The 16,248-nt window shown below is 49.4% G+C and overlaps 1 protein-coding gene across 2 annotated transcripts in view; it reads right to left on the bottom strand.

Annotated features, from left to right (window-relative positions):
• Mapt (microtubule associated protein tau) overlaps positions 1 to 16,248 on the bottom strand; it is a 97,454-nt gene that overhangs the window by 34,319 nt on the left and 46,887 nt on the right. Inside the window, exons 2-5 of one of the 2 annotated variants that reach the window (XM_028780590.1) lie at positions 14,903 to 15,015; positions 11,020 to 11,106; positions 7,976 to 8,062; positions 3,410 to 3,475 (exon numbers count right to left, since the gene is read on the bottom strand). In XM_028780590.1, coding sequence (XP_028636423.1) covers positions 3,410 to 3,475; positions 7,976 to 8,062; positions 11,020 to 11,106; positions 14,903 to 15,002 — 340 coding nt within the window. In that variant the 5' untranslated portion in view covers positions 15,003 to 15,015. The remainder of the gene's footprint in view (positions 1 to 3,409; positions 3,476 to 7,975; positions 8,063 to 11,019; positions 11,107 to 14,902; positions 15,016 to 16,248) is intronic. The other variant, XM_028780591.1, reaches the window with a different exon arrangement.

Genomic DNA, 16,248 nt, shown 5'->3' with positions numbered 1-16,248 from the left:
TGAAGAGGTAGTGGTGGCAAATGGTTATCAAGAGTAAAGATATTGTTTAAAGGGCACCATAGTACTTGCCATAAGAAAAGAGCCCCGAAGTACTGAGACTCCCCTAACAGACAGGAGCCTGTCTCAGACCCAGCTCATGGCTTTTGTTTATGTGGAATAAATACTGTCTTGGTCTGTCGGCCTCTAGCTTGCTGTAATGCCCTCTCTTGGCTTCAGTTTTCTTGTCTGTAAAAGGGAGACTTGGTCTTGGTTACCTTTGAGGTCCCTCTGGTGTTTGGCTTTGCCCAGAGCCTGCTGGCATCTCTGAGGCTGTCCAGCATGATAATTATGGACTCACCAACCATTCATAGAACCCAATCCTCCAGAAGATTCTGGGCTCCAGATGGGCTTGGCTGGATTATGACCATGGCCTGCTTCTCTGTCTCTGTCTATCTCTGTCTCTGTCAGTCAGTCTGTCTCTCTCTTCTCTCTGAGCAGGTAAAACCAGCAGGTGTCATAAATCACCCAGCCTTTAGCCCTGTTCTGACAGATTTGAAAAATGCTCGTGCTATGACAGAATGGATGGAGCCTTGGATAAGAGGCCTGTCTTACGATTCCTGTACATGGAACGGCAGGCAGCACATTTATAGCTCTGTGGTCATCCTTCAAGGCCTGCCTTTTGCCTCAGGTGAGGCAGGAGCACTGGGACTCCTGCTCTGACTACTCAGTCAGCACAGTATTCAACAACTCAGCGAATCTAAGCATATTGTTGTTGTTTTTTTTTTTCCTGGATCAGTCAAGTGATATCCATGTGAAACCCTCTCTAGGGTATTTGACTGTCCACTGAGGATGCTGAGGGGTGGGGCGGGGAGTCCGCTTTGAGGTCCTTAATAAGCATCTTCTAGTTCTGTTTGACTGCTTGCTTGTGATAGCCTCTCCTGAACCTGAGGCTGGCCTTAAACTCACTGTGTGGCCAGGGATGACCTTGAATTCCTGATCCTCCTACCTGTACTTCCAAGTGCTGAGGTTACAGGCATGTGCCACCACACTTCCATAACTGAATTTTCTGAACATCCTACCTGGTCCCCACAAAATATCCCAATCATCTCCCCAATTTTCTTTGACAAAACCAATAATCAGAAAGGCCTTGGGGATATAAAAACTGGATATAGGGTGGGAAGGAGAGAGGAGAACATGTGTACCTGCACATGTGTGTAACTCCGGACATACATAAGTAATACATATACTGTAACTCTGTCTCTAACCCAGTGAGATTCAGCATAGCTGGCTCACCAACAAGGGACCCAATTCTGCCCTGGCCCCTCCTTCCTTGTGGCAGGTTGAGTTCACAGTTACATTGGTTTATGGTCCCAGAATCAAGGCTGTCACATAGTAGCTGATCAATGAATGCATTCCACATACACCAGCTAGTCTTTGGAAAAAACATCAATTTCTGCTCCTTCTCAGGTAACTTATTGAGGCCTTTGGTCTGTTTCAAGATAAAACCCACATGGGTTTGGGCTACTGAGAACCAGCTGGCTCATGGGCCAGAGGCCAGGCCAGCTATGGGCCATGATGTCATCCAATGGATTTGGGCCTCTACTACTTAAAAGAAAATGCTCCATAGGCTGGGTGGTGGTACGTACTTGGGAGGCAGAGGCAGGCCTATCTCTGAGGCTAGCCCTGGTTTACAGAGAGAGCTCCAGGATAGTCATCGATACACAGAAAAACGCTGTCTTGAAAACAAACAGGACTGGAGAGATGGCCTAGCGGTTAAGAGTGCTGGCTGCTCATCCAGAGGTCCTGAGTTCAATTCCCAGCACCCACATTAGGTGGCTCACAACCATCTGTAATGGGATCTGATGCCCTCTTCTGACAGGTGTAAATGCAGATATTCATACATTTAAAAAATCCCTTAAAAAGAAAACAAACAAACAAACAAGAAAAAAAACAATAACAAAAAAAACAAAGAAAAGACTCCCTAGAAATTACTTTAGACTGGGGTGTCTTATAGTCTGATATACTGTAATATCTTCAAAGAGTCCATTTAAGTTGAAACAAGGCAATAAACATACACAGTAAACATGTACAGCAAACATACATACTTCGCTGTGTGTGCAAACTGGTGAGGAACCTTAGCATAATTAAAACTCATAGAAGGAGGAGCTGGGCCGGGAGGGCCATCTACCTGGCTCCCAAGTTACTGTAAAGTACTCAGTAAATATGAAGCAGGGGCCAGGATGCAGCTCGGTTATTGGAATGCTTGCCTGGCACACAGGAAGCTCTGAGTTTGATTGAACCACAAAAACCGGGTGTGGCAGCACATACCTGTAACCTCAGCATTCCAGAGAAGGTGGAAGTAGGGGGGTCAAAGGTCAAGGTCATCCTTGGATACAAAGGGAAGCCAGCTCTGGCTATCTGGGAATCTTATCTCAAAGCAAAAGCCTCCTTTAAATACAGACTCACTGGGAGTGGTGGAGGGGGGTAAGGAAAGTAAGTCTCAGGTAAACTCTGGACCATGACCAAATGTCTCCCTCAAGTCTTCCTCAGGAGCCTAGTGTCCAAGTCACCTAAAGGCTGACAAACTCTGCTGGAGGTCAATGGGTCAGAGCCCTTCCTGGCAGCCAGCACTGCTAAGCAAAAGACAAATTCCTTATCACTTTATTGAGCAAAGGACACCACCTCCCAGCTCCCCTGCCATCCAGAGGCCTGGCTGCTAAACAGGACACTCTCGAGTTCATTATCCAGAAGAATGAAAGAAAACAAAGCCACCTCCTGCTCTACCTATGTCAGAGATCTCCATTTCCTGCTCCTAAGACTCTAAAGTTAAAAAAAAAAAAAAAAAAAAAGGTCTTTTAAAAAAGTGTATCTGTAACCAGGCAGCGGTGGCACACGCCTTTAATCCCAGCACTTGGGAGGCAGAGGAAGGCGGATTTCTGAGTTCGAGGCCAGCCTGGTCCACAGAGTGAGTTCCAGGACAGCCAGGGCTACACAGAGAAACACTGTCTCAAAAAAACAAAAAACAAACAAACAAAAAGAAAAGCTACTTGACTTGAACACAACAATTTGGTTTCTGAGAAGAAATTTATAATAAGGTGTGAAGACTGCAGAGAAGAAAGCTTGGTGGTAATGTGACTGACAGGCCAGAGGAGGGACCCTGTGGGAGCATCACCCACTGGGCTCATTCCCAGGCTAGGTGAGACCTGTAGACCTGTTTCCTTCAGGACTCCCCACATCCTGAGAAGGAACCGGGATGGTATTAGAAAACTCTGTGTCTACAGAGCCCAGCTTTGAACAGGCAACTCCCTTAGGTCCCCTGGACTTGAACATTAGGACCCAGGCCTAAGATGTCTTTTCAAGGAGGAGCCTGCTGAGTGCCCCTATCCCCCCTCCCCGTCTCTGGGTCTTAGAGTGGATTTGGGCCACCAACCTTCAGTCACGTGCCCAGCTGCTTGGTCCTCCAGGTTCGGGGTGTCTCCGATGCCTGCTTCTTCAGCTGGTCCGAGGCAGCAAAGGGAGAGGACAGAAAGGAGACTGTTACTTCTTGCTGCAACCCAGGCTCTCCGTACCTGTGTTCCTCACATGAAATGTGTGCACATGTGCATCCTGCAGGGCCAGCTGCAGTGCTCTGCTCCTCTGCCATGGCCACAGCTAGGGACAGTGGTGACGAGAAAAGCCTAAACAAAATCTGCAGCACTCACATACCTTCCAGGTGATGGCGACCTAGGAGGAAAGAGCTTTTCCATAGAGGTCTAGGGTCCTGCTGCCTTGCCTGGCTCCACAAAGATACCAGGACTTATGGGGGTCACAGACGAGTCATAGTGGCACTGCCTGTCCTGGACAGCACTTTGGGAGGCCTGGGGTTCAGGAAGAGACTATGCTTGATTATGTGTACACAGGATCCTCTCTGAACCTCTGTTTCCTTATTGGGAACCTTAAGGAGGGTTGTGGGTTTGTAGGAGGATGGTGAGGGCCTGGTGACGTGGAGAAGGTGCCCAAGCTGCTACGCTTCTTCTCTTCAAACCTTGCTGCACACCATGCCTAAAACTAGCACTACCTGGCTGGAGCGAGTCCAACAGAGCCAACAGACAGCTTTTGGGGGGCCTTTGGGTTCTATTTAAGAAGCCAACAATTACCTTAAACATAGGAGGCTGAGGAAATTCCTGACCACATGAGCAGGACCCAAGTCAGTAAGCTTTAATCTCAAGAACAAGTGGAAATCAGGGCCCAGCAACTGGAAGACACACACACTAGTCTAGAGGAGGGCGGGTTATAAAGCTCGCCAGCCCATGCGGACCTCAAGGCCTTGAGGAGCACCAGAGGCTGCTACCTTCCAGAAACATTCACACAGAGCCAGCTGGGGCATCAGACTTGTCTCTAGACCGAGTTGGTCAGTCTCTGCCAACCAGCACACTTGCCATGGTGAGCACGAGGAAAGAGCTTAGAGTCACTGCATGTCACATCTAGCCAGATGGCTATCTGATGTGGGGCTGCAGGGAGATGGCAGTGAATTTAGACGCTCTCCACCTACTGGGTTATCAGCTCCGACACATCTAAGTCTCTTGTGCTGCTTTTCTGGTGACAGTTCCTTGTCAGATAACACAGCACTGGCCATGCACTGTGTCAACTGCCGGGAAGGCAAAGTCCATGTGTGGATTTGGTCTGAGCAAGGTTAAGGAAATGGAAGACAGACTCAGAGCGACAGCAGATCCAACTCAGCAGTCATGGAGTCCTTAGCCGTCATAAAGAGGCATTCTGGAACTCCACCCCTGCCCCGGCACTAAGAGAGTGTATTCGTCTTCCCGCGCTACTGCAGTATTGTGATATCCTTCCCGTCCCTGATGTGAGGCAGAAATGGTGGGGGGTGGAAACATGTCTGAACTCAGCAAGGGGTATGGGGAAATCAAAAATCTCAATGGGGCAGGGCAGAAGGCACTGCTGGAATTGGTATCTCTACTGGCTTTGAATATTCCCAGGGGAGCCTTTTCAGGGAGGCACAAAGTTCCCTGCTCTCTAGGGAGACAGGCCTCCCAAGGTAGAGCCACACAGCATCCTTGAGCAGCTTTACTGAGTTCCAAGAAGTAGCAAACATGTGCTCAAAAAGTACAAGGTGAGGCCCTAACTCCATCAACAGCTGGGAACCTTATCAACTCTAAAACTACCAAGTGGTGAGTGGCCTGGGGCTGGAGTGGCTCCACAGAGTCTTTCTATGCAGCCCATACAGGCTTTGCACTCACTCTGTAACTCGGCAGGCCTTGAACTCTTGATCCTTCCAGCTTAGCCTACCAAATGCTAGGATAACAGTCACGTGCTGGCATGTATAGCTTGGCCCCATGGTCTTGAAAGCATCACCCAGAGAGACCCTTGGCTTCTGTTTCCTCTGGCTTGGGATCTGCTGAACGGTAGTCAGGGTCCTGCCTGGGAACACAACAGGATACGGGAAGGGCTGGCCCTTCTATGGTAGCTGAGCAAAGGTGCCTTGTAAGCCAGCCAGCAAGCTGTGCAGCCAAGGTTGCAGACATCTTCACCATGGAATTGTGGGCATGGGTCAGAGATGGCATTGGGACATCTTAGATCATGCCTAATGGGCTACTAGTGGGAATGAGTCACCTTCCACAGAGGTGATGCGCTAGCTGGGTCCCTAAGAGGAGGGATGTCACATCCTCCAGAATCCGACGCAGAGGAATCCATCTTTACGGAAGTAGGAGCTAGGAACTGAAAGGGGAGAACCTGAAGGACTCAAGAAAGGTCTCTGTGGTAGCTAATCTTCACAGTCAACTTGACTGGATCTAGAATCACCTAGGGGCTGTTGCGGTCCACTTGTGGCTATGTCTGAAGATACATATAGATAGAATTAGCTGACAAGGAGACCTATCTTGAATGTGGTAGTACCATCCCATGGGCTGGGGGTTGGGGCAGTAATGAACAAACACAGAGGAAGGAAGGAGAAATCACACCCAATGCTACCCTCCTATCAGCTCTCTATCTGCCAAGAGCTTCCTTCACCACAGGCAGCTACCACAGTGCTCTGTCCAAGGCCACAGGACCAAACAGCTATGAAGCCTCTGAGCCCCTGAACTGAGTCAACCCTGTCAGATGTCTGGACACTCAAGAGATGCTCCATGAGAGAAAGGGTAGCCTCTAAGCTCCTTGAGAGAATGCTAAGCAGCCACTGCCTCCTCTTACCTACCCCCCACCCCACGCCCCACACTAGCTCAGAGCAGCGGCTGGTTTAGAACAAGGCTGTGGGCCTGACTGTCACATCAGACTGGCCCTTTGGATGAGCATTTATAAGCTGTGAGGTTTTCTTCCCTCTCATCACACTCAGTTTATAGCATGGTGGGGAATGCCCTGGGAATCACGTATGTTAAACCAGGCACTCCATCAAGTAAGTGGGCCACATCTCAGCCTTTGCTGCCTGTTTTGAGACCATGACGACTATAAAGCATTTCTGATTACCCAGGAGAGGTAGGAAGGTCTAGAGTTTTCATCCCAGATGGAGGACAAACTTCTTGAATGACAAAACTCTGAAAGGCTGGAAAGATGGCTAAATGGCTAAGAACACTGACTATTCTTCCAAAGGTTCTAAGTTCAATTCCCAGCAACCACATGGTGGCTCACAACCATCTGTAATGGGATCCGATGCTCTCTTCTGGTGTGTCTTAAGACAGCTACAGTGTACTTGTTTACATAAAATAAATAAATCTAAAAAAAAAAACCAACCTTGAAAGAATAGCCAGAGACAAAAAGAATCATGTGACCCATGACCTCACCCTGTAAGGTATCCTATGGCCTTCAAGCATCCTTCATGCTCAAGGCTGAGGCAGGCCTTTAAAAACATCTAATCATCTGTCTCAGAAGCCATTACTGCCAGAAAATCACTTTGCAAAGCAGAAACACATTTTGAAAGCTATAGGTTCCTAGGGTGCTTGCTCTTCATTGTCAACTTGCTGGAGTTGGAACCACCTAGGGGATACACCTCTGGGCACGTCTTCCAGGGTATTCACAGAAAGATTTAACTGAGGAGGGAAGACCTACCCTGAATATGGGTATCACCATCCCATGGGCTGGGATCCTGGGGAGAAAGGAGAGAGCCAGCTGAGCACCAGTGTTCAGTGCTGTCTGCTTCCTGACTGCAGATGTGACTGCCACTGAGCCTTCCCTGTCACATGGAGTCCATCCCCTCAAACCATGGGCCCTAACAGACCCTTCCTTCCTTAAGTTGCCTTAGTCAGACATTTGGTCACCGTAAAGAAAGGAGTGACTGGCACAGTTGCAGAGGCTCTCCTCAGGGAGGGGCATTCCCATCTCCACTGCAGTGACCAGGCATCTCTCAGTAGGTAACTGGGCAACTCAGGTTCATCCTGCTAACTGCTGGGGTTTGAGTCCATGGAGGACAACACAAAGGAAAGGGTACCAGGTGCTCTGGGCTGTGATGATTCTTGCCCAGGGCCCTTGCACAGGATGACTTATGAAGGACCGAGCGCACTGGAGCCCCGGGCTCTCTCTGTTGCTTCGCTGTCTGACTAATTCCTCATCGTCCACACAGGTGGAACAGACTACATAGACAGGGTTGGAAGGTGGCACAGCCCTAAAGATGGATGTGAGGTCACGTTTCAGAACTCCATCCCATTAGACCTTAAAGGATCCAGTTATGTAGTCACTGTAGCATGCTTGGTGCTCCTGGGGGTAAACTGTCCTCTAAAGGTGACCTGCTACTTCTTGTAGCTGGAACTGGAGAAAGTGTGAGGAAGGCAAAAAGCCTTCCCCAGAGAACCCTGTTGAGAACCTTTCTAATAGGCACATTGACAGGTGGGGCTGGCAGGAATCAGAGGACTCTGTAGCCTTGAGGGAAGCAGACTCCAAGGCAGCCGGTGCTAAGTAGCCAGAATCCCCAGGAGCCAGAGCCACTTACTCATCTGCTGCGCCTCGCTAGGAGGATGACCTGTCCACGGCAGGTCAGCTGGGTGCTGGCAGCCCCGCGGCTCAACCTCACCTGTGGTTCCTTCTGGGATCTCCGTGTGGGGCTGGGCAGCGGCCTGCTTGTCGGTAGCTCTCTCATCCACTAGGGGCGCAGTCACGTCTGGAAACCACCAATAGTCACCCTCCTGCTTATGCAGGGGCAGTGCAGGGAGGGGGGCCTGAGAGCCACATGCAAGAAAAGCCAGCTCAAAGCAGAGCCACAGTCCTTCTGCCCTTCTCCCCAGGAAGCACACTAACAGTACCCCCTGCCTGGGAAGCCTATAGAGGTGTCCTGTAAGTACTACAAGGGACACAGCCTGACTCCTGGGGGTTGAAATCCTGAAGGCAGCTGTGTGAGCCTCACCGCGATGCAGGGGGCCGAGGCTGGGACTCAGGCAGCGTGAAGAAGCTGAGAAAGAGACTGAGCCTGGGTTTTTCTGTGGGGTTTTGAGTAAGCCCTCTGTCATCTCAGCCTTTGTTTCCACATGTATAGAACAAGAGTGCCATCTCTAGGTGACCTTTAAAACTTCTACTACTTCTAGCTCCCTGCCCCCAACCTCCTCACATCCAATTAAAAGGCACAGAGCTCCTTATGTGGCAACAACCAGGCCAGATCCAGTTTCCTTGATGAGGCAAGAGATAGAGATCACAGGCCAGGAACTGAGGGCATCTTTTCAAGGCAAGCACTTTAGCTCCTCCGGAACCCTCTGCCTTTCCACTAGGTATGTGAGGCACACCCAAGGAGTGGCCGGTTTCAAGGGATTCCCGGAATTCCACACAGCTAGTCCACAAAGGTTATTTTCTTTTTTTTTTTTTTTTTTTAAACTTTATTTATTTATTTATTATAAGTACACTGTAGCTGTCTTCAGACACCCCACAAGAGGGCATCAGATCTCATTGCAGATGGTTGTGAGCCACCATGTGGTTGCTGGGATTTGAACTCATGACCTCTGGAAGAGCAGTCAGTGCTCTTAACCACTGAGCCATCTCACCAGCCCCAAAGGTTATTTTCATTCTGATCCTGTCTGGTGCAGATAAAACAGCTGGGGAGCTTAGCCCCTGCCTCCTTCCTCCATCCCTGAGGGTGAGTGAGGCATGTGGGGGCCCATGCATGTACAGGTCCAGACTGCACGAGTGGGGTTGTTTCTTCCTGGACAACGGTGACAGAGTACTGAAAGCCACGTTTGGGAAGCCAGCACTGGCTTTGGCTCCAGGGTTTTCTCAGGGTGGCAGACAGCTTCCAGAACTGTTCTAACAGGATGAGCAGGAAGTGTCTTGCAATACCGGTTTTCAGAAGGGCAAAGGAAATCTGGCCAGGAGGTTCTCACCAGGCTAAGGGGCATGCCACCTGCATTCTCCAGGGATGAGCCAGCATGCTGAATAATTGGCAGGAGCTTGACAGCCATGTTCTGGATTTATCCAAAGGCAGATGCTGGCTGAGGAGATGTCTTGGCTAAATTCTCATTCTGTAACAGAACTCCCAAGCCACGTTCAGGGCTGCAGAAAGGGCTCAGGGTGGAAGCTCCAACCTCCTTGTAAGGCTGGAGAGACGGACGGACGGACGCTCTGGATGGTCAGTTAAAAGCCATTCTCCATGTCCCTTTTCCTTGATTTCTTCTACTTAGTGGGTTGAAAAGCAAGGTGGAGACAGTCTTGCGGTCCCATGGTGGCCAGAGACCCAGGTCTGGCCTGTGGATGAAAGTGGAAACTTCCAGGAGGAACTTATAATAGAAAGCTCTTGATTTAATTCTGGCAACACATCTGGCTTCAGGGTCCTTTTGGCAACTTTGTCTTGCACTGTTTTTGATTGCTTTTTTAAAAAAATTTCATTCATTCACTCCTTCTTCTTCTTCTTCTTCTTCTTCTTATTATTATTATATTATTATTTTTAGACAGGGTTTCTCTGTGTAGCCCTGACTGTCCTGGAATCCTCTCTGTAGACCAGGCTAGTCTCACAATCAGTGATCCTCCTGCCTCTGCCTCCCAAGGGCTGGGATTAAAGGGATGCGCCACCACCGCCCAGCTTTCAATCATTATTATGGAACATGTGCATAATATGTCTCTGTGGACACATGCCATCACAATGTGTGGAAACTTAACAGGACAACTTTGTGGAGTCGGTTCTCTCCTTCCTCCTTTACAAAGGTTCTGGGGATTGAACTCAGTTCCCCGGGCTTGCATGGTAAACACCTGTATCCTCTGAGCTAGCTCACCAGCCATGGTTCTTGTTCCAAGGCAGATAGTGGTGTTTGGGAGTGCAGCCATCCTTCAACAATGAGGCAACAGTCCAAACACTTAGGATGGCAGACGACAAATACAGAAGCACACGAATGGCATTAGGGATCTGTGCCCATGTCCAGGTATCTTATGATTGCAAGGCAAAAAAGCCTCTTCAGTTGGTGGAGCTTTTGGGTTCCAGCAGCCGAAAGTGATAGTATAGCTAACACACACGGGAAGCAAGACAGGGAGCGCTTCAGGAAAAAGACAAGGAGCTTCACGACAACCCAGACGCCATGTATCTGGAGTGAACAGATATGAAACGTACTCCAAGAGATGAAACATACTCCATGCCCAAAGTCCAGAGCCCAAGAAATGAAGATGCCACACCAACACCCGCTCCTAACAGATGAGCAGGGAGAAGTCTGACCTGCCCCCCTCCTCAGCCAAATGAACATTCTGGGCCTTGAATCCTTGAAAGAAAAGTAAGGTGGAGGCTTCTGAGGGGGTCATGAAGGGTAGCAGATAAAGGATGGAAACCCTATTGGGCCATGTGTGAGCCCCGCTGTGCCACACAGACTAGCTTCTCCAAGCATGGACCATTCGGGGCAACACACAGGATAATGATGCTCAAGTCGCACACTGTTGAGCCAGGCATAGAAGCAGGTCCCAGCGTCCACTGCTCTGCAAAGCACTGAGCAAGCGCATCTCAGCCAACAGGATAGGAAGCAGCGAGTGCAACCGGGAGGGTGGCACGCAGTGCGCAGCCGCAGCCATAGTGAGTAGCGCGCAGCTGGGAGGGGAGGCTCAAAGCAAGGTAAGCATAAGATGAAGGGAGTGGTGGGAGTAGAGAGGCCCCACCTTCAGCAGTTGGAGTGCTCTTAGCATCGGAGGTCTCCGACCCTGGTTCCTCCGATCCATCATCGGTGGGGTGCTGTGGGGTAGGTTCTGGAACATATACAGTGAGCCCTCAGACCTCAAGAGGAACCTGGGAGTTGTGTCCTATTGAGCTGCAATCTCTTTAGTGTGGGTACTGTAGCCTGATGATCAAACCATGAAGGGACCAGCACTCTCAACACAACTATGTTCCACTCTTGGGGTCCCTGAATGAGGATGTGGGTGAGACAGGGTTTCTCTGTGTAGACCTGGCTGTCCTGGAACTCACTCAGTAGACCATGCTGGCCTCGAACTCACAGAGATCAGCTTGCCTCTGCCTCCTGTTTGGAGGGATTAAAGGCGTGCAACACCACCGTCTGGCATGAAGATATAACCCAGGTTCAGCTGAGGCAAAGGCCCTTATATTGACAACCTGAGAATGGGTCTGGAAAGCCTGCTCCTGTGTGAGCAGAAAGCCCTCACTTGTCTTCCTCTCAGCCTCAGCTCTTCATGGCTCAGCTCAGTGAACTCATTAACTTCCCTTTCATGCCGGTATTGACTGAAGAAATTTCTTCTCTAACTCCCCTAGGTCTTTGTTAGCATGGCTGTGCTCGAAGCTGGTGTAATTCTCTTTGCCCAGCATGTGAGACCCACAGTGGGAGGTGGCTATCCTGGTGGTGTTTACATCACCTTGTGTGGTGGTTTGAATTTGCTTGGTCCAGGAAGTAGCTATTAGGAGGTGTGGCCTTGGAGTAGGTGTGGCCTTGTTGGAGGAAGTGTGTCACTATGGGGGTGGGCTTTGAGAGTCCCTCCTCCTAGCTGCTTTCGAGTCAGTCTTTCTGTTTGCCTTTGGAACGAGATGTAGAACTCTCAGCTATTCCAGAGCTGTGACTGTCTGGACACTGCCATGCTTCTTACCATGATGATAATGGACTGAACCTCAGAACCTGTAAACCAGCCCCAATTAAATGCTGTCCTTTCTAAGAGTTGCCTTGGTCATGGTGTCTCTTCACAACTATGGAAACCCTAAGACATGTTGGTTGAAGAGCTTTTAGGGTAGCTCTGTGTATCAGTAAGAATGTATGAGGTTCTTTTTTCTTTATTTTTGTTACTGTGCAGATGTTTACTGGGACTCTCCAGAGGCTCCAAGAGCCAGCTGCCCATTGTATCAAAGGGACAAATGGGTTCTGGCCATGGGGAGAAGTCCAGTATAGCCTCATGCTCCACAGCAGATTAACACCCCAAGTGGTGGTTTGAATGAAAGTAGCCCCATAGGGAGTGGCACATTCAGGAGGTGTGGCCTTGTTGGAGTAGGTGTAGCTTTATTGGAGGAAGAGTGTTACTGTGGGGCAGGCTCTGAGGTCTGGCCAGTATGTCACTGTCATTTCTTGCTACTTTCTGATCCAGATGTAGAACTCTCAGCTCCCTCTCCAGCACCAGGTCTGCCTGCATGCCACCATGCTTCCCACCATGATAACAATGGGCTAAAAACTTCTGAACTGTCAGTCCCAGTTAAATGCTTCCTTTTATAAGAGTTGCTATGGTCGTGGTGTCTCTTCACAGAAATAAAACCCTAACAAACACCAATGTCTGGCAGAGAGTGGAGGGAGTATGTCACCTGGAGCCCATTCCATCTGCTGTTCTTGAAAACAGAATTCTGATAGAATTCAGGACAGAGCTGTGCCAACATAGGAGGCCACATCTTTCTTACTCATGAGACCCCTTGAAGATGGAAGCCATACACTCATGAGGGCTGGTTTTCTCAACCATGTGAAGAGCGAGAACCATTCTCAGGTACAGCGTGTGTGAGGCTGGACACACATAGGTGAGAGGCTATTGGCCTGAGGGCCAGGCTGTAACACCTTGGGATGGGTGTGGGGCTGATGCTTTTAATGCCAGCACTCAGGAGACAGAGGCAGGCAGATCCACGAGTTTGAGGCTAGCTAGGCGTACATAGTGAGTTCCAGGATAGTTAGGGCTATGTAGAGAGACGTCTTTCAAACAAACAAACAACAAACAAACAAACAAACTCTCCATCCGTGGTGATGACTGGACAAAGCTGGGAGCATGTTCAAGTCACAAAGCTGCTAGGGATTGTGTCAAGGAGATTTCGATTAGAGGAGATGGCGTGAGGTCCTCAGGGAGCCACAGAAAGTCATATAAAGTCTGGTCAGGGCCATGAAAAATCAATGGGCAGGGAGCACTGAGCATGGCTGGTACTTGCTAGGTGGCAGTGTGGCTGGGACATTCAGTGGAGATGAAGGCTGTCCCTTGGGCAACAGTGAGATTCTGGGCTTCTAGGGAGGTGGAGGGGCAGCTGGTTTTATATACAAAGCAGAACACAAAGAAGAAAGGCAAATGGGATTCAAGTCTACACCTCCCAGCCTCCTTCAGAGCACAGGCAATGAAGGGCCCTTTTCATATTTTCTTTTGTTTTATTACAGTGTCTCATGTCTCCCAGGCTGGCCTCAAACTCACTATGGACTCCCATCCCCCTCATTTACATTATTCTCGGAGGAAGAGAAGAAGGAGAAGAAGCCCCCTTCAAAGGCCTGGAAAGTGTTATACATCAGCGCCTTTTAATTCCTGAGCCTGTGTGACCACTTCCCCGAGTCCACAGGCTTTCTGGTTGCATCTGCTCATAGTCCTGCGTTTAGCATCCCCTTAGACACTGTATTCAGTGTGTAGTCTCTGGTCATTATTGTCATTCTTCAAAACAGTCTTGTGTCACTCACTTATCTGAGCTGTTGTTGCTACTGTGATACCTCCTGCCAACTCAAAGCTGTCATTCCACACCTACAACAGCTCATCCTAAACCCTCGATAGCAAGACTTAATTTGATGAGAATCTCTTAGGTGTCTTTGGCTTCTCTGGGGAGCACAGTTCTAGGTAGGACAGGACACTTCTGTTTTACAGCATCTTCTAAGAATCAGCGATTTCAGTTCTCTCTCTCTCTCTCTCTCTCTCTCTCTCTCTCTCTCTCTCTCTGTGTGTGTGTGTGTGTCCCTGAGCACTCCCACAGCTTCTGCACACATGCACACAGTGAAATGGACCACCAGTGAGTTTGAAGGAGTTTGAAAGAGTTTGAGGCCAGATTAACATAGGCAGAAGACTACATTATAGACTGCAGAGCCCAATGCAATTTTAATTAATTAAACTAAATCTGAGAAGTGCTTTAAAAATTTACATCTGTTATTTTTATTTATGCATATGTATGCAAATCCACGAATGCAATGTAGGTGTAGGGTGTTAGTTTCCCAACACTGGAGTTAACAGATTCTGTGGGCTGACTGACGTGGGTGCTGGGAACCAAACTTAGGTCCCCTAGAAGAGCAGCAAGTGCTCTTACCACTGAGCCATCTCTCTAGCCCTAAGACAGTCTGAGACAGCATCTCTCTATGTAGTCCTAGCTGAATTCAAACTCATTCTACAAACCAGGCTGGCTTTGAACTTGCAGCAATCCCCCTGCCACTGTCTTTTGAATGCTGGAATTACTGGACAGTGGCGACATGCCTTACCCAACTTGATGCAGTTCATTAATGAGGATATGCTCAGAATCCCAGCATAACATACTCTTGCCTGACAGAGTCCAGATGGCCAGGTTTGTGTAGCTAAGAACTCAGAGAGGCTCCTGTAGAGCTGAGAGTAACAGCCTCTCCCTCGCTCTGCTAAGCTGTCTGGGGAGGTGAATATTCAACACTCTCACGTTTTTACTTTTCTTAGTCCATTCGAATTAATGAGACATCCCTCTCCTGATGCTCTAGTGCTATAAGGTAGGAACAAGTCCTTTACAATCTCGTATTTGAACCCCTCTTGCCAGCCCCTGCTGAGGCAAACACAGACTGGAGTCCACTGCCCGCCCACTGACCTTTTAAGCCATGGTCTATGTCTCCTTCTTGGTCTTGGAGCACAGTGTAATCTCCGGCATGGTCTTCCATTGTGTCAAACTCCTGGCGGGGTTCAGCCATACTGGTTCAAAGCCTGGAGGTAAAAAGGCAACGAGAGTGGGTTACAGGTGGGATGCTGAGCCCAGCCATCTGACTTCTTAGGGTAGTAGAGTTGGGGACACGGAGAGAGCCACCCCTCCCCGAAAGTCACAGTAGGAAAGCCCCAGTTTCCTGACTTCCCATCCAGTAAAACTGATGCCCAGGCTCACTGAGTGTTTAGCATCCCCACTAAAGCAGGTGACAGTTCTGTCACCTGTCATCTGCCATCTCATTAGCTCATATCCAAAACCACAAAAAGTGCTGAGAAGTGCTATTGACTTGTAAGTAGTTCAGAGGCTATGAAGGGGAGGTGATTGCAGGGCCTCTCTCCTCAGGAGGCTGGGGGGAAGAGAGTGGTGGCTTTGTTCTGTGAATGCCAGCTGACTATGGCCAGGACTGCAGAACCCAGGGCCCTGTGCATGCTGGGCTTGTATCTTTACAGAGGTAGTGCCCTGCCTTGCATCTAGATAGGAAGATCTGCTGGCATCCTCCTCTAGCCCCTGCATGTCCACCCAGTCAGTGACAAATGGAGTCACTTGCAGGGCATAGCAGCATCTGGAGGAGGATGAAGCAGCTGGTTTGGACTCTGCTCACCAGCAGGGACAGCATCAGAGAGGTACCCTAAGGTGAACTTGGCAGCAATGTGCAGGGTTAATGGGAGTGTAAGAGTATCTGCTGACATTGGGGTGACAACCAGGTCCGGGGGGAGAGGTCAAAGGCCAGAACTAGATGTGGGTAAAGGAGACAGAAAGGAAGACGTGGGCTTGGGAAGTGTGGCTTAGAAACTGGTAGACTGACTTTCAAAGTCAGAGTGCAGTTAGGCAGGGTTTACAATCCACAAGTATACTAAAGGCAGGGGCAAGGATGGCTGGGCAAAGGGGGGTAAGCTGAAGGGACACCATGGGGACAGCACAACAGGGGCGTTCTGTTTGTTTGAGAGAAGACACCCCTTCCCCAAGGCTGCACTTCTCTAACTGGCAATTGGATTCACATTGCTTTGACTTGTTTATACTGCTGTGATAAATCACCATAACCAAAACAGAATCAGAGAAGAAAAGGTTGATTTCATCCTACAACTCCCAGGTTACACACGTCATGGAGGGAAGTCAGGGCAGGAACGGATGCAGAGGCCACGGAGGACCGCCTCCAACTGGCTTGCTCTTCATGGCTTGCTTAGTCTGCTTTCTTTATACAAGTCAAGACCACCTGCCCAGAGGTGGCACTGCAC

This window comes from Grammomys surdaster, unplaced genomic scaffold, assembly GCF_004785775.1.
Source record: "Grammomys surdaster isolate TR1022 unplaced genomic scaffold, NIH_TR_1.0 371, whole genome shotgun sequence".
In the NCBI taxonomy this organism is placed as follows: domain Eukaryota; kingdom Metazoa; phylum Chordata; class Mammalia; order Rodentia; family Muridae; genus Grammomys; species Grammomys surdaster.
This window is presented reverse-complemented; position numbering and strand designations above follow the sequence as displayed.